Source organism: Pangasianodon hypophthalmus, chromosome 26 (genome assembly GCF_027358585.1).
Source record: "Pangasianodon hypophthalmus isolate fPanHyp1 chromosome 26, fPanHyp1.pri, whole genome shotgun sequence".
Lineage (NCBI taxonomy): Eukaryota > Metazoa > Chordata > Actinopteri > Siluriformes > Pangasiidae > Pangasianodon > Pangasianodon hypophthalmus.
The window spans coordinates 12,288,838-12,313,880 of NC_069735.1; the positions used below are offsets into that span (position 1 = coordinate 12,288,838).

Here is a 25,043-nt window from a genome sequence, read left to right on the forward strand (position 1 = left end):
GTCTATTTCTTTCATAATCTGTTTTGCATTTGTGTACTGTGCTTCAGGGCTCAACTAGGAAGCAAGATGTTTTTCTGAAGTTTGCTTTCATATTTCTTAAAAATTAGAGGGGAACGAGCACATACAGTAGTATAACAGATCACTTGCAAGAATATACTATCTATTTTGTTTGTTTATTGAAACAGATTTATATTAGCCTCAAAAGTGTAGACCTATCACTTTCTTACAGAGCATTTTCTTTATTTTTTCTTGCATATTTTTCAAAATTGTCCCAGAATTTACACCCTCACCCTCAAACTTTTTTTAAATGAATTTTTAAATTCATTTAAAAATAAAACACAGCAACGTAAAAATGATTTTCCCTGATTGTGAGAAAGAAACAGAATAAAACAGATTGACAGTTCATGTAAAATACTTTTTATTTATTGTTACACATGTAAAACCATCTGTGGCATAAAAGACAGTGAAGACTTCTCTTCCTGACACAATTTCACTGACAGCATTGCCTCATTATGTACAGCTGATGATAAAAATAAGCAGATATTTTTAAAAAAGTAAAAAGACAAAGTGTACAGTAGGGGAGGTGATGTGCACACTTAAAAGTGCACACAATTTCCACTCAGTAGGTTTTCTCAGCAAAGCACTCCTGTGTGTGTGCTTCATAAAGCAGACACTCGCTTGCTGCAGATTAAAATTAGAGTTTAAGCTAAAGTGCAGGGTGTGCTCTAGCATTCACAAAGCACTTCAGAGAAAAATAAATCAGACACTGGATTCAATAAAATCCCAGTTTATGGTGGTTATGGACATTAAGACAGATCCAATATCAGCAGTTTGACTTGGAAAAGCTTTGTGAATGCCGGCCCTGATGAGAAGTGCCGTATGGGTCACCTCAGTTACACTGCTGCCCTCCAGTGTGAATGAATAGGAACCGTCACACCAGATTTTGATTTAGATTTTAGATTTTTGTTTATATCCCAGCATCACTGGCTCAACAAGGGTGGAGCTTAGGTTACATTTGCTCGACCAACCACAAATTCATAGGACATGACATCATCATAATAGTTTAACCTATGATAGGCATGTGGGGTACCCCAGGGCTCAATTTTAGGCCCAATATTATTCAACTTGCATGTGCAAATATATTCATTTTCTTTAGTATGTAAACAGAATGAAGCTGTAAACAAATGTAGCTATTGCTTTTAATTATGCAATAAAATAGTTTACCTAATGTTAGCTTTCCTGTTAGCAAACATGGCTCCTGATTTTAATTACACAATATAATATTTGGCTCCTTAGCCACTTAGAGTTGGCAATAGAGCTTTTTTAAAATTAGTTAAAAGAAGTACTTAGCTAACTACCATAGGCGTAGCGCTAGCAAGCTTTGTTTGTGTTTTCATACTATTATATTGTATAATTATATGTAATATTTTATGCTAGGCATAGCATCAAGCCAAATGAGTGAGCAAAAGGGATAATGGTGATGTCATATACCTAGGTTTGTGATTCGCTGAAATTTAACTTGAGTTTTACCTTTGTTGACCCAAGGACACCTGTCACTCTGCCAAATCAGGACATTATCCTCAAATTGGTATCAATGGAGAGACTAAAATCTGCATGGAGTGAATAAACTTAAACAATTTCATTTAGGTAATTTAGGTGGAACACAAGAATTGATTCAAAATGGCAGCAGTGTAATTAAGACACCTTGAGTCTTAAGCCTGGAGGTGACAAATCAAGTCCTAAGATATAAAACTATGATTAAAGATTGTAAAAAATATCTTTACTTAACCAGAGGAACTGAGAGAATGTGCTAGAAGAATCTAAGTTACTTCCAAATGAGTGTTTTCCTATTCCCATCATATCCAGTGATTTGCAGTACATGCACACACATGCGTGACGTACATGACATCCTGTTGGGAATGTCCATGTTTCCCAGATTGGGGCTTTTCCCTGAAGTGTAAGGTTTACTGGAGATTCAGATTCAGCAGGCAGATTCAAGATTAGCAGGTTTACCACCACCACCACCACTCAGTCGGCCCTCCTTCTCCTTCTTCGCCCGCTGCTTCTCCAACTTTTCCTGTGCCTTCTTCATGTCTCTCAGCTTCCTCTTAATGGTGGAGCGATCTCTCTGACTCGACACCCCCAGCTCCTACAACAAAATTATTACACGTTTCTGCAGTTTATTTAACACTGGCTATGCCCGCATGTTAGAATGAAGATAATATTAGTGAATTCCCACCTTGAGTTTACCGCTGTCCAAATCGGCCAGACGTTTACCGTCAATGCCCTTTGCAGTGAACTCAGCTATATACTGGTCCATGTTCATGCCCATCAACCAGTGACACACCTGCTGATTGGTCCACTCTGAAAGGGGGCGGTTCTGCCACAAATGTTGCCTTGTAACAGGAGCAGGTTCATCATCGAGGGTCTGAATAAGAAGAACAAAGGTATGATAACACAAGCCTTCACATATACACAATTAATCTTTATTTGCATAAAGAATTTAGGACTTGCTGTGGATTTACAATAATTAACCCACATAATTTTCACACAAGTTTTTTCAAGCTACAACATTCAAATAAAATTAATCTAAAATACATGTAATTAGTAAGCTTGTGCTTGTGATGTTATGTAATGTGTCTGCCTTCATTTTTATTTTAAAATCAGACTATCTATTTAACCTTTAACCCTAAAGATTTATAACCTATTAACCTAAATTTAATACCCTAGTATTAGTCTAACACAATAACTGTAGTTCAGGAACACCAAAAACCTTTAATCATATTCCTAGCTTAATAAACTAGACAAATAATATTAGTTATAAGACTTATCTAATAAATCCAGCACTACAATGTCAATATCTCTCTGAGCAGAGATCTTAGACTTTCTTGGGGCAGCTGTATCAAATGCACACCAAGATCTATTTGACCCACCACAGAATCAGGTTGTACTCTCTTATGCAGTACTAGTTTTATTCAGGTTCTATTTAAATGGTTATGAATACCATGCTATACTGTGTAATTATGTTTCTCAGCATCATACAGTACGTCGGTGCCCAGCTAGCTCAGTTGGTAGAGCATGAGACTGTTGATCTCAGGATCGCGAGTTTGAGCCCCACGCTAGGTGCCAACCCCAGCCAGTGGGGGCACACAGGCTAGTACAATCTCAGTGCCAGTCCCAAGCCCTGATAAATGGGGAGGGTCGTGTCAGGAAGGGTATCTGGCATAAAACCTGTGCCAAATCAATATGTGGATAATGGAAGGTGATCTGCTGTGGCAACCACTAACGGGAGAAGCTGAAAGAACATCGGCAATATCATAAAGTATCTTGTGGAGTATCTGAAATTCCATTTCTTGGCCCATCATCATTTAACTTTACATGTAATAGGGGTGTAACACAATGACACAACCTGTAGCTGTTTAACTCACCAAATATCTGTATTTGGATTTAAAGCAGAAATGGGTGTGGCCTAAACCAGACTATTATTTTAAATTAAATAAACACTGGAAAACACTGTAGCAAAACCTAAAAGTAGAAGTGCCAACACTGTCAGTATGGTGTGTGAATTCTGACTCTGACAGTTCCTCAAACACGCTAAATCACTCGAGTTCATAATTGTTTTCAGCTAGAGATTTCTGCAGGACAGCTTGTTTCTTTAATCCTGCTTGTGCAATTATTATTTTTGTTTCTACATGCCTGCAATTCTTTCTAACAAATTTAGCTGGTTCTATTTCTCAAAATAAAAACAATCTACCATGATAATTTAAACCATCAAAACACTGATTAGGTGTTTACTAAAGATGAAAGGAACGAATGCCGAGAATCCATTGTGCAGTGACTCATGTTCGTGTTAATGAATGTGTTCTTTCTCCGACCTGGGAACATCATTATATCCGTGTTTGAATATGTTTAGAACACATTATCTTTTCATTCCTAATAATGTATTCATATTTGGTTACATCCCTGATATGCCAATATAACATTTACTTTCAGCAGTATGGACTCCACACACAGCTGAATATAAAAAGAATATTTTCTGGGGAAGAAAGCTGAAGTTATTGTTAATTGAAATTAATTACAGAGATAACGAGAGTATATGTAGACTTATTGAATCAGAAGGCTAAAATCTGTCAAAAGGCTTGTGTGACTGATCTCATTTCCAGAATCTGTAGTCTGTCAACAAAACAGCACACTGCCTCTTTAAAATCTGTATGGTATAGAGTGAAGGACGATAGATAATCTAAATTTAACATATTCTTACAAAAGCCTGGGCAGTTCTGCAATAGCTCAGTTAACTATGAGCTGTGTAAATACTGCAATCATGTTACTGCAGTTCCATAAAAAAAAAAAAAAAAGTTATTGGGACAAGTTGAATCTAGAGCACATTCAGGAATGAGGCCATAGAAAGAGCGAGCAAGAGCGAGAGAACAGATAGAGTGATATAAGCAATCTGAACACTCCTTTCTGTACCTTACACCTTTCTGCCTGGGTGAAGCAGTGAGTCACAATCAACATTTGAAATACTAAACAACCAAATTACAAACTAAACTTTTAGCTTAAGAGTAACTGTCATATCATAACCAATGAGATTTGTACATGGAGACCGTATACACCTGCCCTTGAAATCTCATGTATGACTTACAGAAACACTTCAGCAGACTGATCCTAAGAAAATAAAGACTGCATTGTTTATAGGTTACACAGTCAACCTTGCTCTTGTGTAAATTTCAATCCTTTGCCAGGTTTACACCATGCAATATGGATGTTGTGTATAAACACATAAATCAAGACATTCCTCTGTCGTAAACAGACCCTCAACATATATTCCTATATCTTCCACACACTCAGACTGTCCACTTACAAGTCCAACACATGACCTTTACCATAAAACGGCAAAGCTTTTTGACATATCGAGAATGTATAAACTTGCGTCTCAACCTAGTCATGTCATGAAAGACTAATTGACTGGCTCAATGCCTGGTATTTGGAGCAACGGATAACTGAATATAAATATATAGACTAGCGTTGAGGAGTGGGTTGAGAGCCTCTGGGATCTCTGGGATGCAAACAGTGAAGCTTATCCATAATTGACAATGCTGCAGAAACCATGTGACCCCTGGGGTCGCTCACCTCGCAGGAGGAGAAGACGTGCTTCTGGGAGTGTCCTCGAGTACGAGGTTCACTCAATAAATACGCCAGGGCAGAGCGAGGACTGCTGGAATTCAAATCGAAGCTCTGCAGCCAGCCAGGGCGCACACACACACACACACACACACACACACACACACACACACACACACACACACGTGTACATACAAGAATAGAATAAATATCTACTGAATTTAGGATTAACAAGCAAAGAATGGTTCACCTTTTTCTCCAAATTTAAGAATAAACTAATCCAATGTGCTGAATTTTTAGGTTTATAAGAATGACAACACGCCCCTCCATTCCTCTTTTACCATGGCTACTTACTGATGTTTTAATAATATTTAAGCTTTATATCCATTTTGCGTAACCATAATTTAATGAAATAAAAACAGCACTGACACTTTCTTTAGTGTAGTCCCACATGTATCAATATGCTATCAATAATTAATTTCTCTCCAAATCCATGCCATTCATTCTTCTTATTACTGCTTAATGTTACCCAGTGTTATGGGTTACATAATATTAGGTGTATTCATTTAGAAATGTGATTAAATTTACAGCCAGAGCTACAGTACAGCCATGCCAATATAAGAAAATAAGACACTTGTCAGCCAATCAGAAACGAGTTTACATCACATTAATGTAACAAGGCCTAGTGCCTGGTTACTAGCGTGATAATTATGTGTTTTCACTTAATGCATAATTGTGTCCTAAAAATAAGCACATCGCACTGGGCTACAGCAAAATTATACATTTACTGGCCACTTTAATAGGAACACCTTTTCATGCACAAGGGTCTCCAGAGTTTAGACAGAAATGTGGAAAAAAAAAAAATCTAGTGAGAGGCAGTTCTGCAGAGAGGTCAGAGGAGAATGGCCAGACTGGTTTGAGCTGACAGGAAGGCTACGGTAACTGAGAAAAACACTCTTTAGAACTGTAGTGAGCAGAAATGCATCTTAGAACACACAACAGGATTCCACTCCTGTCAGCCAAGAACAGGAATCTGAGGTTACAGTGGGGAAAAATTGGACAAAGACCAGACAAAACGTCTAGTTTTGGTGAGTGTCCCTAATAAAGTGAACAGTGAGAGTATGTACATTGCTTCACTGCTAGAGGGAAAAAATGAGTTTTATTGTCCAGAGAGTCTGGTAATTGCAGAATAAATCAACATACCTCAAAAAAAAAAAAAAAAAAAAAAGGCTACCAACAACAAGCATACAAAGCTAGTGATGTAACATGATGATTATTTATTCAATAAGCTGTGGCCACAAATTATTATACTAAGGTCAGAAGTTGAATTTCTTAAGATCTATTTCATGGCCATGAAGTAGGTACTTAACTCATGGCAAGTATTGTATATTAAAATGGTTGAGACAGAGAAATTGATTGCATTAGACTACTGCGGTCACAGGAACCCAATCATGGAGATAAGCAGTAATATGACACTTTACTTCAATCATGGAATGATGCATACTGTATCACTAAGTCACTGAGACTGAGACATGTACAGTATATATATACTATTAGCCTGCATCACCTTAAGCGAATTCTTAAATAGACATTCACCATTAACTGTAACTAAATAACACCATTAACTATAACTAAATACCTGGAGGACATGTATTAAGTATGATGCTCAAGTTACACAATTCGTGGCCACAACATTTTGGCATGTCATATAATCTTGTATAATGAGATACTTGAAATATTATTTTAATAATATTAATATTGTGGACTTGAAATATTAACCTGTGGTGTCAGTATATGAATTTGGGTCCACACCTTATTAAAAAATAACCTCATGTCACCACAGAGGCTCTGTAAACACGTTATGTTAGTATGTTAGCAGGTATCTGCAAGATTTAATTGTTAAAATTGGTACTAACTGTGATAGAGTGGCATTACTCCAAAAGGTAACATTGCTACACATGCACAACATATATGGTACATTTGTGAAGACGTCGGTCATTCACATAACTACTTTGAGGTCTTTAGAAACCAAAATCTAACAGTGACTAGATGTAGCCAAGTTGTCAACTACTCCACATAACACATTAATATCCTCTAGAACAAATGAGTGAGGGACTGAGACGTGTTAGTTTGTTACGCTCTATCGAAGGCAATTATGATATGCTGAATATTATTTCATACTGTACCAAATCTATGGAGTGTGAGAGGTGAGAGTGCCAGGACAAGGTGCTCTGTTTCAAAGAAGAGTTTAAGAAACAGATTTAGCAAGCGGACAACTTTAATCAAGAGACTGTCTCACTGGAAATACTGCATACTCTAAAGCCATCATATCACCGAACATAAGCAATTTGATTATATTAAACACACGAGCTAGTTGGTGAAGAATCTTAAACCATGCACGTATGAGCGGATTGACTGTTTAGAGAAATGCATGAGAATGTGTGAGAAGACGTCCTGCAAGTCCTGCAAACTGGTGGAAACATTGTCTTTTTGCATGTGTGTTCACACTGATGGACAATTGTGAATACCTTTTTTTTTTTTTTTCCTGCAGAGAGCCGCTTTTGGGCCTCAGTTCTAAGCTGTGTTGGATAAATGCATTTAAGGCATTTGCAGAAGTGCAAAATTATGTATGTGCATTTTCAGGCATTCAAGTCACTCATTTCACTCATTCATTCATTTTTTTTGTCTGCTTTGGTTGTGTAGGGTCTGCATGTTTGTGGGTTTGGCCAGTCACTGGGAAAAGCTGCTGTTTTTCACAAACACAGGAAATTAATGTTCATCTGAGTGAACATTAATTCATACTGTATAAGTAAAGAAAAAACCAATGTGGTGTGCTGTCATAGTACCTGTAATTTAGAATTAAGTTCGTTGTTACTATAGAAACAATAACATTTCAACAAGTGCATTAATCTAAACCTTTGATTTGAATTGCTCTACTTTTAGAGCTGCTGTTATAGAAAATGAATCAACACCTTCTGACCAACTGAGAACACCACCACTGTGATGTTACATGAATGCCTGTTTACTGAAGGTGTTTTTGTGCACTTCACACATGCAAAATCAAAGCAGCCAATCCTGCTCTGCCAATTTCTCACCTTATTCCTTCGTTCCGTTCCATCCTCCGTGTGTCCCTCTGTAGGACTGTGGGGGAGACTACAGCTGGACAGCGACTGCTCTTTCTCTCGCTCCCTGTCTCTAGATCTCTCCCTGTCTCCGAACCAGGAGAAAGGCATGCAGGATGGGATGGAGGATACAGAGTCGGAGGGAGAGGCATTTCCGCTGGATTCGTCCACCAACTCTCTGGAGCTCCTGTGTTTAGACACGAGAAAACAGTGCAAATGAAGTGGCACTATATACTACTTACAAAGAAAAGCACCAGATTTTATATGATAGAGAGATAATGCAAAACATAATTACAATCAAGGAGAAAAATCTACCTGCTCCCAACAGAACCCCGCTGTGCCTCCTTTTCTTGCTTGCGGCCTTTCCCACCAGATTTGCGCAAACCGCTAATGAAAAATAATTTTTTTTTTTAATTAACACAATGAACATATACTATACAGTATATTTAAATATATGGTGTTTTAGAAAGCTTGAGCATTACCCAAAATCAGGAAATCTTCTTTTGGATGTTCTTGTTGTTGAGCTGTCACTCTCCTCATCTGTGAGAAAATATTTATTTATTATGCAGTGCTCTCTTAACTCTCATTTGGGTTGAACCAGACTTTATACGAATACTATAGGTGTTGATTTAACATTGGGAATTTTGTTATGTAAAAAGTGCAATTGGATCATTTAGCTTATCCCACAGTGCTGTTGAATTCTCGATTCTGATTGATCAGAAGGTGTTGATTAACTTTCTGTAACTGCAGCTTTGAAAGGACTTCTGGCTGAAAGGCAAATCACATTGTTTGTATTAATGTGATCTGTCTAATACGTTTTCTATAGAAACAGCTAATTCACAAAGAATTGTATGATGAATGCTCAGCATAATTTAAGTCTAATTATAAGTAGGTTGAAAATTGTTATTTATGAAAGAAAAACATATATTGTCAAAAAACATATATTAACATGGTAGGTTTTTCTATAAGGTGCTGTTTGTTTAACATTTATGGAAGGAGTCTCCAGTGTCAGTGCTTTGTAACAAGAAAGAATGTCTTCAGTTTGTGCTTACCAGTTTCTCTGTAACATGAGCTTTTTTGTCTTATTAACTTCAATAGAGAAAAAAAGAGAGGCTGGTGCAGGCAGGACTGTCCATATCTGCTATAATGCAAGTGATAACAGGAACTAATTTTTTTGAGGATGTTCTATAGCAGGAACATCATTAATAATGAAAAAAATTAACTGTTGTTAAATTGCTGTGGTATAAGTGTAATTAAATTTAAATTTCAGGATGTGCTGTTATAGGAAAATAACACACATCCCAAAGACTGCCTAAAAGTCAATATATTTACATTACCATAAATGAATGAAATCAGTGATGTTTATAAACGAATAGCTGATGCTGTACCTTTGTTCTTCCTGCTCTGACTGCTCTCCTTCTTCTTGTACCTCTTGTTACGGAGGTTGTGGAGCAGACCGGTGGACGACTGGCTGGACGTGGGAGAGTGAGGTGTAGACGAGTCTTTAGGAGGAGACAGGCTAGACTTTGTGCTGCCTTCTCCATGAGGCATAAGGCCCTGAAGGGAGGGAGAGCTGGACAAATCACCTGGTCTTTCTCCTCCAGGCCTCGTCCTGCCTTGAAACTCACTCCTCTGCTCATAGCCAGGCTGTGCAGTGGGTACAGGTATGGAGAGGCTCTCCAAGTAGGATTGTCTCCGGTTAGTTTCAATATTGTTATCGCTTATACTCTCTTCTTGCTATGGAAAGAAATAAAGAAGGAAATTCAACAGCCAGATATATTTTAAATAATCACTAGAATTAAAAGGATTGAGAAAACACTATAAAATGCAACATTCAAAATACTATAATACTATTATATACTATAACATACTCTAATACTATAATATACTATAACAGACAACAGGCAAAATACTATAATACTATTATATACTATAACGTACTCTAATACTATAATATACTATAACAGACGACAGGCAAAATACTATAACAGTATAACATACTAGAATACTACAATACTATTATACTACAATAGGCAACAATCAAATTACTGTAATATACTATAATATAATATAATACTATAATAGAGAGCAATTAAAATACTATAATATACATGATAACATACATGAGTCAAAATACTATAATAATATACCACACTATAACAGACAGCTGTCAAAATACTATACTATACTATACTATACTATACTATACTATACTATACTATACTATACTGTAGTATTATATACACTATAATAGTTTTGGAAAAATAAATGCGATCTTCAGTGCAAACATATTTTTATCATGTATGAGTAACCGATTGGCACAGAACACACATTCTGATATTAATCTCGCCAAACCGAAACGCATTTGACTACAAATGACAGAATCCAGATACAAGCTGCATTAAATGACCAGATTTAAACAGGGTCAGCAATATCCTGAAAGTCACCTGCGGCTGAATGGAGGACTGTGTGCTCTTAGCAGACTCTCGGAGTTTGTTTCGAGATGGCCTTTTTCGCTGGACTCCTTGGGTGAGCCTGGCTTTAGCTCTGTAAGCGCTGCAGTCTAGACGATCCGTCCGGGGTACCGCCGCCCCCAAGTCCACATCTGAGGAGTGACATGTTCAGTTATGATCTGCTTATTATTGCTACAACAGTTGTCATTTGCAGTGCAAACTAGGAGCAAATATGGGTTCTCAACATTGCAAAGGATCCAGACATCGAGATAGACACTTTGCAATATTTTATAGAATACTTCACCAAAAAGTCATATAGATAAAAAAAAAAATAACAAAACCACAATCCAATTAAATAATCTAAGGTGTAGCAAGATCTCGTAGTGCACTCTATGAACAATCCAAATTACTATGAAACAGATTATAATCCTGTTCATGCAAGGGACATTAAAACGGTGAGGATGTTTTGGGCAAAACTACGTAATAAATGAGAATGAAAGACATGGTAATTATTCTGCGCTACCGTGTACGAGGTAGTCTGAAGCATGTTCATTCCTGTCTGAGGATCCCGAGGTGGGGCTGCTCTGCTGGCTCTCTACTGCAGGACTGCACGACTCCTCAGGCTGATCTGAACTCACTCGACCTTCCAAAACAGCAATCTGAGGACCAATAGAGAGACAAAATTTAAATAACATATCAAATCCATCTATTTTTTAAACAAACAAAATGTCACACATTTTGTCCATTTACAGTTACATTTAATGTTGGGGAACATTCATGAGAACATGTTCTTGTTGTCACTTTCATTAGAACCTCTATAAACAGTCACTCCCACAACATTCATCCACTTATTCTTGAGATATCACACTAACGGATGTCATGGATGTACGAATGCACGGACAACCCGAAAACATAATGCCTCGATCATAGGCATAAGTAATGCAGCTTGTCATGGGACCAAGAAACCAAGCAGCAGAATGTGCTCTGTTCTGAAGACTTGTGGAATGAGTGCCTTAACACAAACACTGCACTACTGTCAGAGCTGCTGCTATAGAAAACTAATCAACAATCAGCTTTGAGAATCCAACAGCACCATGGTATAAATTCTTAAATGATCACACAATTCACAACAACAATGATGGTAAGTCACAAATTTTACACAATTATTAAAATGTTGCAGACAAATATTAAACCTAGTCCTAAGAAATACTGTACTGCAAAATCACAAATTAGCATCATATCATCTGTGCTGATGGCTCTCTCTGTCCACATTATACCCAAGGCTTAGCCCACTTCCACACTGATGTCAGATTTACCTGTTCATGAAGCTTTCTAAGAGTCTTCTTATAATCCCTCTCTCTGTCCTCTAGACGTTTCTTCAAATCCTCCTCTCTTTTCATAAACTCAGCCTCCCTGCAAATGGAGCACAATTAAACTCACTCACACTCAAATCCATCAATTATTAAAGGCCTTTATTGCTCTTTTAGATTTTAGAAGTTACCCAAAGGCCTCTTCAGCTCGAAAAGACTAGTGAGCTGAAACAAGCAGAGTTTCATTTCAGTCTCACTGACAGAGGCAGAGGAAAATCTTTAAATAATAATAGATGCCATTATCATGCAAGAAATAGCTTGTGACTTTTAGCATGATGAGAAGAAAAGCCACTTTTTATACGAAATGTTCTACGTAATTGGAGTAAAACTTTTCATTTTGCTAACAATGTCAATAGCTGTAAGTTTGTGTTACTCAAATACTAGAACGCTTGTGTTAAGAATGCTAATTAGCTTGTGGGTGTTAGCTCGTATTCAATGTTAACCATGAGAATTTTAGTTATATTTATAAGGCATGGGCTACTTGAGTAAAAGTAAAAATCAATACTATTTGCACCTAGTTTATTCATTGTTAATATTAACCCTGCAGCTGTCATTACCTAAAAATCCAGGAGCTTTGGCTTTATATTAACTCTTTCTAGTGGCCTCGGATTATGGTATACACAATATGCCAACCTGATATTAGATAGCTTGCTAACAAATCTGTTTCACTGTTATAATTACACTAGTTAGCCTAAGAGCTAGCTTGTTGGCAACACTGGCTGCTGATTTACTGTAAATAAAGGCCTAAAGTTATAAAGATTGGTAGGAACCTTGACTACTCGTTATATAAAAATTAGCCCCAAGATATCAATGTGTTGGGCCAATGTTTGGTACTAGTGGTACTAGCCCAATATAATATTGTCTGTTTGGCCAAACTGCCACCAGGGCCAGTAGACTTTTAGCTATGTTTAAATCCACCTTTCCAACATTGACCCAGTGTAATTTTGTCTGTTGGGTCAATTTTAAATCCACTCTTCCGATGCTGACCCAATGTAATTTTGTTTGATGGGCCAACTTTAAATATACCTTTCCTAAAAATGCTATTTTCAACCAGGCGCAATAAAATTTTATTTTTTTACACCAAATAGTATAACAGCCACCAATCAGCATTTGTTAGCATGGAAAATCTAGATACAAATCACTTGACTTGACTATTCTACATATTCATACCCCTACAGAAATGATTCAGTGTACAGTGTCAGGGTGCCATTACTTATATATTTGAACATATGTGTATGTAGTGCTTCATGTCTTACCGCTCCTTGTGCTCTTGTAGTAGCGTGTTAGCTTTGTCGTATTTGACCTGCAGTGACTCGTGCTGGCTCTGGGCCTCACTGAGTCGCTGGTTGATGGTCTTGCAGAGAGCCTGAGCATCGAGCCAGTACTTCTCCAACTTCTCTATTCTCTCTCTACTCTCATTCACACTCTTCTCCAGAGATGCACCTCGAGCCTCCCAGGCTAAGCGGTCGGCTTCACACACTCGCAGCTACAGAAACACGTACAGACACACTGTTTTGCTGTTACAGATGAAGAAAGAGGGCGTGGCAGATGTTCTGCTTACCTTTTCCTTCATCTGCTTCAGCTCTGCTAGAGTTGTGTTGTGCTTCATTTGGAGCTGTAAGAGAGTTTGATTAAGCTTAGAGAGTGTTTGAGAAAGCTTAGTTTGGAAGTCATGTATTGGACAAGAGAGATTACTTTTAACCTTATTGTTATTTTTTATTGTTATTACATTCTTGGACATATTCATTTTAGTCCTAATGCCAATAAATTTGTTCAAATAAATAAAATGCACATTCACCAAATTCAGCCAAAACATGTCTCCTGTGTGAAGTGTGCCTTTTTTTTTTGCTTTGAACTCAAAGCATAAGGGAACAAGTAACAAGTAATGGAAGGGAATGGCTACCAGTTTAGCATAGTGCAAAAATGCATAAATCATGCATAAAACAGATTAGGTAGGAGACATGGCCCAAAGCTGGAACTGCACATCAGAAGTCATTTTTCTTTTTAAAACAGATTTATTCAGCTATTTTATGTACAAATGGTGATACTGTGCTTAATAATGTCCTTTGCATCGAGTGTATACTGATTTACATTTTAGAAGAGTACAATAAAATTTTCTCCAGCATGTATTATTCTGTAAGAATATCAGGTTCACTTGCCTAAATTTAGGATTGAAATCTCTGCAGAAATGGCACTGCAGTTCCTTAAAGGTATAGTCAGTGATGTCTTTTTACAGAAGTTAGCTGAAGCTAGCCATTTTGAAGGTTATGAGAAAACTTGTTTTGACTTAAATGTTAGTGACCCCACCTTTAACACATTAAGACTTTAATCTCAGCCAACATTCAATTACACAATTTTCCTGCATCATACCTCTTTGAATGTTTGGTCCAGCTCGGTGTAATTCATGTCCTCGGGAATAACAATGCCTTTATTCTTCAGGTGCGCAAACACTTCCTGAGCCAAATCAAGGGCTATGTTGTCTTCTTTCTCCTCCTCCTTCTCTTCCACTTGAGTCTCTCCATCCTGTGTTACGGCATCAAACAATGCAGACTAATCAGATACTGATGAAAAGATCGAACTGGCATCGCTGTCTCTCTCTTACCTCCTCCATGGCGTTCTTCTTCTTTTCCCCTGCTAGTAGCTGGTCTTCTTGCTTGACTTGATCATGTTCCTGCAGGATGTGACCCGTTTGCTCTTCAGACTGAGCTTCTTGAGGTTGGGGGACCTTTTCTCCATTCTCTGTTTCCTGGTCAGCAGTGTCATCATCCTGGACCTGTTTTTGTGGGCTCTTTTCTTGCTCCAGAGTTTCACTAATTAATCGAGCTACTTCACTCTCAACCCCAGGCTTTTCCCGGCCAATCAGAAACCTGCATTTAGACACAGAGGTCATGTTATCTCATCTACATTTTAAACTGAAAATGCATACACAGATTACAGAATTTGACCATATGTGCGAAGTGGAATTCTGGCAAATAGCTAAAAAAAATCCCCCAAAAAATCCAGTTTTGGCCAGTTGAGTTTTTCTACCTGTAAAAATTTAAAGTTTAAAATTCCATTAATATATTTCACCAAAACAATGTGGAAATGCTCTTAGTTTATTTATTTTTTAATATCTTGCCTAGTCTATCTATAAAATCCTGACGTGCTCTTAGTTCTACATCCCTTTACTGGTAGCAGTAAAGGGACATAGAACAGATAAGCCACTAGTGTAATAAATCATTAACTGATCTTCCAGTCTCAGTGTGCACTATCACTGAACAAACACAAGCACGCCCTACGATCTATGACCCCTAAATCCAGACACTACAGTTAACAGGTCACACTAAGAAGGCACTGCTTAATAACGAAGCTCTTCAGTTTATATACTGATGATAAAAGGACCTCGCCCTGAATTCCTTAACAGTAAATGATTGACTCATTATGCATTTTGAGCTCAGTCATGTTTACGTGCGTGTTCTTACTTCACAAGTCCTCTAGTGTTCTTCAGTACAGTGGCAGCGAACAGCTGGGTGACTCCTACGAGGCTGATCCCATCCACCTCCACGATCTGATCGTTGACTCTAATACTGCCACAGCATACAAAAATTATAGACTCATCATATTTAATTTAGTCTCAAAATGATCAATAAATTAAAAGCTGGACAATGAATATTTGAATAATTTGCAGCTAGTAGGAACTGGCTCGCAATATTTCCGTAAAAAATTATTAGCACTATTGCATAGACATTTCTTAAGATTTGGGTTAGGTACCGGCCATCGCGCTGAGCCGCTCCTTTCTCTGTGATGGTTTTGACAAAGATGCCGAGTTTCTCCAGACCTTGATCAGCTCCTACACCCATTCCTATTATACTGATCCCTAGACCTTCATCTCCTGTTTCAACAAACCAATATGAACAGGATATCTACACCAAAGAGAATACAGTTCTGTGCATAAATATGTTTCAGAAAACTAAGGACAAACAAATTTATAATGGACATCATATACAATACAAACAATATTCCAATATGTGCAGAAAAAAATACAGTACACTTACGGAAGAATGCTTATATGCTCAAATACCAATCCAAAAGATGATGAAAATATCCATCCCAAAACATTCATTGGAAGTGAAATCTCATTAACAGTAGAGATTGAGATAAAATGGGGTTCACTCTTTAAATCCATTTTTATTTCCACTTAAGAATAACTGTGGTCTAGTCCATAGCTGGAATTCAGGATTATCACCTATTTTCAAAGAAGGTTATTTCCCTGCACCTAATAAAACTAATTTCCCATGATACCTAAAACATACCCCAGTGCCCAAACCAAGCATAGCCTGTCACTCAGCAAGTAACAATGTATTTTATCATTTATATGTTACCTTTCTGAATTTCCACTGGGAAGACATCCATTTTCTCTACCCTCTTCTCCAGCTCGTACTCAGCTGACGCGGATACGGGGTCAACTTCTTCATTCCTGCGATCGTACTCATCGTTGGAATATGTACTAAATACCTGCAGAGAGAGCGTTTACACACACACACACACACACACACACACACACACACACACACACACACACACACAGCTTTATTTGAATCCCATAATGATTAAGGCAGACAATGACAGTTCAATGTGACCCAAATTAGTTTTTGATTAAGAAATGATTCATCTAGACCAGGGGTTCTCAAACTTTTTACAGTCAGGACCCCTTTTAACTGTTTAAAAGAAAAAAAATCATGGACCCTTTCAGTACAGATTTATTTTATAAGCAAACTATACAAAAATATTTAAATATGTATAATGCTTTGGCTATTTACTGGACCCAGAGTATTCCAATCTTTTTTCTTTTTTTAAAAATAACTTTATAAGCATAACTTTGATAATGGTGGGTGGATGTTTCCACCACTGTAACCAAAAACCCCCAGGCTCCCCGGACCCAACTTTGAGAACCACTGATATAGACGCTTCCTACGACAAGTAAAAAGGAAACCCCAATTCCAATTTTAGCTTCAGAATTTGCTATATTACTGTAGCATGTTTGAGAGAACGGCTCAGTTAAATGTATATTTTAGCTATGTTTAATCTGACAGACTAAAGCAGATCAGATTGTGTGTTTGTGTGTGTGTGTGTGTTTTTGTGTTCCTCATGCAAGCAACAAACTTGGCCTGAAAGCAACTAATAAAAGGAACTCATCAACTAGAAATCAGGTACCAGTCTATTCTAAAGTGGCACAACCAGGCCACTCCCTTTTCCTCTTTCTCCTTAGTCTCTTAGGGTACGTCAAGCCCATTTTTATTGCCATCCTGTCCATAATCCATGTACAAGTATATACTGGGTCGAAAGATTGAACTTAAAAACTATATGGAAACATACAAGACAACACAGTGGCCCCACAGCCATGATCAGGAATAGGCAGTGTGCATTTAAAATATAAACTTGAAACATTACATTTTGTAATTTCTATTTAATAACTGTAGTGATAAATATGTACTTTCTATGAAAATGCTTTGATTTTGATTTGTCTCTGATTTTACAGAATAATGTCACCGCTAACTGTCTCAGAACTTTGATAGGGTACATTTGAGGTCACTGTGAAGTTTAGGCCTTGGTGAGCTCTTAATATAGCTTACAGTAACCTCCTTTTATTTATGCTAGTTTTGCTAGCCGGAATATTACAACAATGCCCCGTATCTCAAAACAGCGCTTTCTCCAAATAGAATTCTGGAGAACTCTGCAAAATAGAAATCTGCATTTTTTCCTGTATTATAGATAAAATTTTCTGTTACTCTTTTTGTTTAAGTCCTTCATGTTGTCGTGGAGTAACCATGCACCTTTGAACAATGTCTTTTCTTCAGCAGTCATGCACAGAGGAGTCTCTCTTTCCCTCTGCATGTCTCTTTTCCCAAACACAGAGCACAGTTTATTCTTAGAGACAAGCAAGGATGAGATTTATAACTGCACGACTAGATGAGAGTGAGAAACCACAGGAGTGAGCGCAGTAATCAGGTCACACATTAGGCTTGGATTCCACTGTGTTTTTTTGGAAGGAGCTGCCATGTCTGCCGTGGCTTCAGCTTGCTAATAGGCATAGCAAAACTCAAGGTGGAACTAGTCAAGGGTGAAATCTCCCCTACACCACAGCAGCACAGAAAGCAGCCTGATTTAGCCCCACCTGCTAGTACCAGACATCTTGACTTCTCACTCTAGCAACTGAGACACACTGTGTGTGTGTGTGTGTGCATTTGGTTGCTTATGTAATCTTACAATACAAAATGTGAGGTGGGTATTTTTGTGGAAATATTTTACATAACCGGACTTGGACAGTAAATAATGGTGCTGTAAGTCTAATGAGCAAGAAAAACTGTTTACGTATACAGAATAGTTACGAGGGCATCAGAGAAACCTGTTTTTAGCTCAAGATAAAAAAAGCTTCCACTCTGTCATTCAAGACAGGCAGCTCAACAAACATCCAAGTCCTGATCTAATGTGTCTTACACTGATATACAACAGAGGAAAATCCTAATTTACAAACTACACCTGGAAAAGCACAAGAAGAGGAAACTGAAGTTTGTGTGCCATAGACGAAGAGGCAAAATGGAAGACGTCTGCTATAATAAATACTCCAAATAAATGGAGGAAATTTAAAAACACAAAATCCATTAGAGAAAAAAATTTAAATATTATGGAAATATGTTAACTGCAGAAGAAAATGTGTCATCTGCTAAAGAAAAAACTAACCCCTTTGACCTTTTAAATGTAAAATTAACATTAGTTACATCCAGTTAACACACCTAACACACACACTACAGTGCATGTGCATTAACATAGAAAACAGACAGACTATCAGGGACACACACAGACACACACAGACACAGAGGGGTCTTTCTTTCCTAAACAGGATCTGTGCCTTTCAAGTATTCCACTTTCTAGTAGTCCAACAGAGTCATGTGACCTTGTAAACAATACACTTCCTGTGTGATGCCAACCAATCCTTACCCCCCCAGGATGTCCCTGTTTTGGCATCTGGACAACTGCGTGACCTTGCAAAAACATGCATACAAATCAAAAGAGGAAAATTTATATCATGGAAGGACTGAGTGTCAACATCTGGAGAGTTAGCACTTAATGCTAAGTTAAAACCTGTAGCTACACTGCTTAACAGAAATTGATGTGAATCAAGACACTGTATACTTATTCAACAACTGCAAATATTCCTGAACAGCCCTAAGGGAATATGACTGTTTAGACAGCCAGAGTCGAGTCCTAAAGACAAAGAATGCTGCAGAAATGTACTCTTCCAGTACAGCAAACCTTGGTAATTAGCTGATCCTTTGAGTCAGATGTGTTAAATGAGGTAGAATGGTAAACTACAAAGTGTTGTGGCTCTTTAGGACTGTATTTTAGACCAGGGTTTCTCAATTCAAGTCCTGGGAAAGCACTACCATGAATGATTCCAGCTTCCATGTAATGCTATGTTCAACATCACCTGGAAGTGAGAAGTTTGAACACAATTATGTAATAGTGAGGGGGCGATTTCTTTGGTTTTTCCTAACTTGTAGTTCAGAAATTACAAGTTACGAGCTTTAGTCGATTGCAGCATAAGCCAAGAACAATGGGGGTTGGATGCCTACCATCCATAAAATTCAAGTGCTCTCAGCCAAAATGAGACATGAGCCCAGACTGAAATTGTCCAGTAGGATTAACCTATCAGTAGCCTAATATTTCTATGTCCCTGCTCCTAACATCTGATCCCAATGTGGGAGTCACAGTATACTTATCTGTTGAGTCCTGCTCCTGCAGAAACTCCAACCACTACCGCCAACTCTCAAAATTATTTACATTTGCAACTGTCCTTAAGGTTTTCTAAATAACTCATTTGGTTCAATTACCCAAAAAGGTTAAGAAATTAAAAGTTCATCCATGAATTTGCAATGCCTTCTTTGCGACCTCTCCTTGTATTGCAATATTTAATTTTTTTCCACTCACACTTGCATGAGCGTTAAAACTTGTCAGGCCCCCAAATTCCTACTGGGTTGTTCCACTGATCCCAGTGGTCTAGTCCTTATGCATACCTCTATTTCTGAGCAGGGAAAACAGGGTGCTAGATTTGGAAGTCCTTCATTTAAACCATGTAGCAACTGCAACAGACAGCATTAGCATGATAAGAACTCCTGTAATTTTCCTATTTGAACCCATTGTGGTATTTGTAACAGCAGGCGCAGGGCTAGTCAAAGTAAATTTAAAGTAACAAAGATGTGTGATCAGATGGCAAAATTGCTGGTGAACATTTCTGCTCTTACCATTAAAAATCATCTGAAAACAGTTTTCCTTATAGGTCCTATAATTTTCAAAAATAAATAAATAAATAACAGTTTAAGGAGCCTATTCACAAAACATATCAACATATGAGGACATGGGATCACTTTTTGTGACTCTCACCCCATCACAGATCAGCATTACTGCTCCAAGATCTTTTACTTTTCTATACCCACAGAGCCCTCATGAACATGAGCTCAAATAGATAGAATTAAACTTCGTCGTCCATTTGGTTACCACCTGTGAAAAGTTGTTGCCAATTCCAACCCTTATTCCAGGTCAAGCTAAGAGCTTGGCACACAGAAATAAACTATACCTAAGGCTATTTCTCTTTCTGCCTCTATGTTTCTCTTTCCATGTTAACTGTCAGAGGCAAAAAATGACATGCCTGAATTAATACAAGCTCAGACAGGACCTTCGTTCAAAAAGTGGATTGTTTCCTTACACTTGAGTGGACTATTTACTGATCCAGAGTCAGATCTTCTTACCTACACAGTACTATTGAAAACATATGAGGAACAGCAAGCCTGTTCTTTTGTTACCACTATTGCACAACATGTAGGTACTCAAAACACTTTTACCAGCATGTGAGATCTTGTATAAAAATGTAGAGTAAGGATAGACACAAATCAAACACACAGAGAAAATTTTCCAACAAAAGAAGACAAGCAGACCTTTGGAAAGTGTTGTCAGAGAGTTTTGGTTAATGCTAATAAACTGGTTCAAATAAATTGTTTAGGTATTCCACAAAACTTCTGCTTAACACAGATTGCAGTATATATACATTCACCTATTTTTATTGCCAAGTAATGCTTTTACAAGCATAAGTTTAAGTTAGCCATACCTTGATAGGAGCAGTGGAGAATCTGATCTTCCTCCTTGAGTTGAGGTCTTCTTCATCAGAGAGGCCTGGAAGCTCCTCATATTCCTGGAACTGGTCATGGTCTGGTCCAGTGTGCTGTCCCTTTTGCTGATAGTCCAACTTACTTTCCCGGTCATCCACAAAAGCAGCATTCTCAATCCCACATATCAAAGGTCTCTTCCCAGCAGAGTCCTCATTCACTTGGTGTTGCCTCTCTTCCACGGTCACTTCTTCAACATCACGTTCATCATCTTCTTCCTCTAAAGCCTCTTTCACCACATCACTGTCATCTTCCACATTCTCCTCGGTTTCCCTCTGCTCGTTCGGCATTCCACTTTCCTCCTCTTCCTTCACTTTCTGTTCAGCTTTCATCTCACTGTGTGGACATAGTTCCTCTTGCACTTGCTCTCCCTTGTCTTGTACCTCCTTCACCTTCTCGTCTTCCTCTTCCTCCTTCTGCTCCTCTTTGTGCATACCTTTATCCTCAGCCAATTTTTCCTGCCTTTCCTGATCCTTATCTCGTACAACCATTGTCACGTCCATCCCTACCTTCTTTTTCTCCTCCCCTATCCTAAAATCCCTCCCTGATCTATCTTCATGATATATGATTTGGACCTCCTTGCTGTCTATGAGTTCTTTTTTTGAATGAAGATTTGTGGGAGGTTGCGCTTTCTTGACCTCCTCAAAAACGTCATCCCCAATGCGGTCTTCCTCATTGCTCTCACCCTCTGATGATTCATTATGGACCACTACTAACTCGGCTCGGACCGTAGACAGACCTGGGGTGCCAAACTCCCCCTTGTGTTGCTTCCCTTCGGAGACATTCCATTCCAAACACTCATTTCCATCTCCTGAAGGACTGACTGAACCACTGCTCAGGGACAAACGATGACGCTTCTCGCTTTTAAAAATAGTTGGTTCTGTTGAGACAACGGAAACTGAAGTTTCATTAGCATTGTCCACTGTGGTGTTTGTGCTACGGCTACTCCAGTGAGGGCTTTCTCCTGCGCAGACTCCATTCACTGGGGTAGGTGAATACTGGGACTCACTTTGTGAAGTTAAGTTTGCATCTGCCTGGCCAGAAGGGCTTTCAGGCCACAGAGAATAGGATGTGGGAGAACTGTCACTATCTGGCGACAAAGGTGGATCTGAATGCTCACTGTTTGGGGACGATGGTGGTTGGGAATGACTACTTGGACTTTGTGAACGAGTTGAGACAGATGGGCCAGACAAGGACTCACTGTCACTGTCTAACATGAAGCTCTCCAGTCTCCTGGATATAGGTCCTGCATTCTTCATCATCACCGCAGGCTTATGTGGTTGTGTCTCACGCTCAGTTCTTCCTCTGTCCTTGTCTTCCTTTGGTTGTTCTCCTATTATCTGAATTTGGTCTGTCTTTTCTGTCAGCTTCTTCACACACCTGCCTTCATCTGAAATGCTACGCACAGAAGATCGGCTGACAGGTCTACCAGGTGCACTTCTGTCTGTTGGTAGTCCACTCTCAAAGAGCTTTCTGGTTTCTGAGAACTTCTCAGCCAGGGCCACTTTGTCAAATGAGATGTCCTCTGATTTTCGTACCACTTCCAAGATGCCTGATTCCATGCTGGAGGCACTTCCCAGGCTAGACCTGTATGAGGAGGAGCTTCGTTGCAGTTTAACCGTTCCAGGTTTGGTTTGGTTTGTGCTGTCCTGTGGCTGTTGGGCATCCTTTTGAAGAAAGATGTTTTTGATTTCATTCACCCGGCTCCCTGATGGTCTGCCTCGGGTCTCGCTACCTCCATAGGAGTAAAGGACGGACGGGCCCTCGAAGGAGCATTTGATGGAGTGGAAGTCTGATTTGTATGCATTTCTGTGAGGGGAGGCACTCCTTAGCACTCGGTCACTTTTGGGTTCACTTCTGATCATTTTCAAACCGTGAAACAAATCGTACAAATAGGCCAAGGATAAAAACTGATAAAAGATGTGAGCTAAAAATCAGCCTGTATTTTTCATGGGCTTTTTAATGGCATGTTCTACACAGCCTTAAACAGGACCGGTCTGTTTTCTAGTTGCAGGGGGTTCTTGAAGAATACCACATTGCACTGAGGTGCTGTTACCTAAAGAAAAGAAACATCAATTTTTAGACATATCATGACATATCAGTCAAGATTTAAAATGATTTCAGTTGAATGTATTATGCGACCTGATTAACATTTTCTCATTTGAGTATTTACTTAATTTTAGAGCTAATAAATGGTTAATGACTTTGTAAATATTTACTGTTATTTATTTTATTTATTTTTTACTTAGGAATGGTTTGATGATCAGTCAAAACAAGTACAAACATCAAAACTTATTCAAAGTAACATTCTGTCATATTACTCCTCAAAAACCTCCCGCTTTAGTTTCTCACTGAAGTGTCTAAACAACTAAAATACGGATCGGGTCTGAATTAAAACTAGTGACTCCGGTGTTTACCGGGACGCCGCTTCCTTTTAATTCTGACAAATCACTACAAATCGATACCGATAGCGCACTTTATATCACAGCCAATGACCGTAAAACTCGATAAAAACTCACCACAACTCCACGCATATCAGCAGAGGAGGAACTGACAAAATTATCCACATTCAGGAACGACCAGACCAAACTTGTCACACCCTTCAGCGCCTCGCTGCCTGCAGGATTCGCTCTGTGATCGGCTCGGGAGCAAACCTTATCCCCGAGTGCGCGCTCCCGAGTGAGAGGGTTTATCGGGAGCGCGCGAGCGCGTTCGCGTAGGAAGGCGGAGGCGCGCGGGGTGGGGGTGTAGCCGTGGGAAAAATGCCTCATTTGCCTACTAGCTCCACCGACATAACTGGTACACAATTAGTAGTAGAGAGCTGTATTAAGATTTTCTGAAAGCAACAGGTGACAGAAAGAATTTAATTCTGCTGAAAATAGCCGAAATGGAAATTATTTTGGTGTTTGGTAAAGCCAGACGTTTAATGCGCTTGATTGTGCCTTCATTGTTTTTGACTGTATAAAGGTTCAATCTAACACTCTAAAGGGAAATTAATTTTGTTTTGGCATGGTGGCTTAGTGGTTAGCACTGGTGAATTGCACTTCCAGGGTTGGAGGTTCAAATCCTGCCTCTACCCTGTGTGTGCGGAGTTTGCATGCTGTCCTTGTGCTTCAGGGGTTTCCTCCTCCAGTCCAAAGACATGCGCTGTAGGCTGATTGGCATTTCCAAAATTGTCTGTACAGTGTGGAGGTGTGTGATTGTGCCATGTGATGGGATGGCACCCCCGTCCAGGGTGTCCCCTGCCTTGTGTCCCGAGTCCCCTGGGATAGGCACCAGGTGACCCTGCGTAGGATAAGTGGTACAGAGAATGGATAGATGGATGAATGGATTCATTATCTTCATTAAGTGCTTTATCCTGGTCGTAGTGGATGTGGAGCCTATCTCGGGAACACTGGGCATGTGATGGGATACACCCTGGATGGGTCGCCAGTCCATCACAGGACACCATGCAGAGCAATTTAACATGGCCAACCCACCTACTCACATGTTTTGGGGAGGTGTAAGGAAACCGGAGAACCCAGAGGAAACCCACACGGACACAGAGAACATACACAGAAACTCCACATAGACAGTAACCTGAGCTCAGGGACCCTGAAGAACTCTACAATGAAAAGTTTCCGAATATGTAGAACTTCTTTATGGAGGTAGAACCCTTATCCACACAAATCAATCTTTTCTAATAACGTCCATACTGTAAATTAAACAATTTGATACCTTAACATCATTTAGTGTTTGTTATCTATATGGAATTTAGACATTTAGCAGGGAAAAAAG

The 25,043-nt window shown here is 38.8% G+C and overlaps 1 protein-coding gene and 1 non-coding gene across 7 annotated transcripts; one reads left to right on the forward strand and one right to left on the reverse strand.

The window, feature by feature from the left end:
* Positions 1–394: 394 nt before the first annotated feature.
* Positions 395–23,939, reverse strand: ppp1r9alb (protein phosphatase 1 regulatory subunit 9A-like B). Of its 6 annotated transcripts, XM_026931977.3 has the most exons (20): positions 23,786–23,939; positions 21,209–23,322; positions 16,428–16,560; positions 15,817–15,937; positions 15,528–15,632; positions 14,669–14,933; positions 14,437–14,589; positions 13,628–13,681; positions 13,323–13,552; positions 12,013–12,109; positions 11,220–11,355; positions 10,691–10,848; positions 9,632–9,980; positions 8,726–8,783; positions 8,559–8,630; positions 8,217–8,430; positions 7,308–7,352; positions 5,131–5,235; positions 2,240–2,428; positions 395–2,149 (listed from the first exon to the last, which is right to left on the reverse strand). In XM_026931977.3, the coding sequence occupies exons 2-20, from the start codon at positions 23,129–23,131 to the stop codon at positions 1,982–1,984; spliced, it is 4,575 nt and encodes a 1,524-aa protein (XP_026787778.3). In that variant the 5' UTR covers positions 23,132–23,322; positions 23,786–23,939; the 3' UTR covers positions 395–1,981. The 6 variants fall into 6 exon arrangements, with proteins under 6 accessions (XP_026787778.3, XP_026787779.3, XP_026787780.3 ...); XM_026931978.3 differs by lacking the exon at positions 7,308–7,352; XM_026931979.3 differs by lacking the exons at positions 5,131–5,235; positions 7,308–7,352.
* On the forward strand, positions 3,054–3,126 carry trnan-guu (transfer RNA asparagine (anticodon GUU)). The gene has a single exon. It is a non-coding gene; the product is annotated as a tRNA-Asn (tRNA).
* Positions 23,940–25,043: the final 1,104 nt, after the last annotated feature.

Excerpts from the sequence above, each read along its gene's own strand:
- ppp1r9alb (XM_026931977.3), bottom strand. The coding sequence starts at position 23,131 with ATGATCAGAAGTGAACCCAAAAGTGACCGAGTGCTAAGGAGTGCCTCC. Across the intron at positions 13,553-13,627 it reads TGAAGCAGATGAAGGAAAAG|CTGCGAGTGTGTGAAGCCGA; the intron begins GTAAGCAGAACA and ends GTGTTTCTGTAG. Across the intron at positions 2,150-2,239 it reads TGGACAGCGGTAAACTCAAG|GAGCTGGGGGTGTCGAGTCA; the intron begins GTGGGAATTCAC and ends ATTTTGTTGTAG.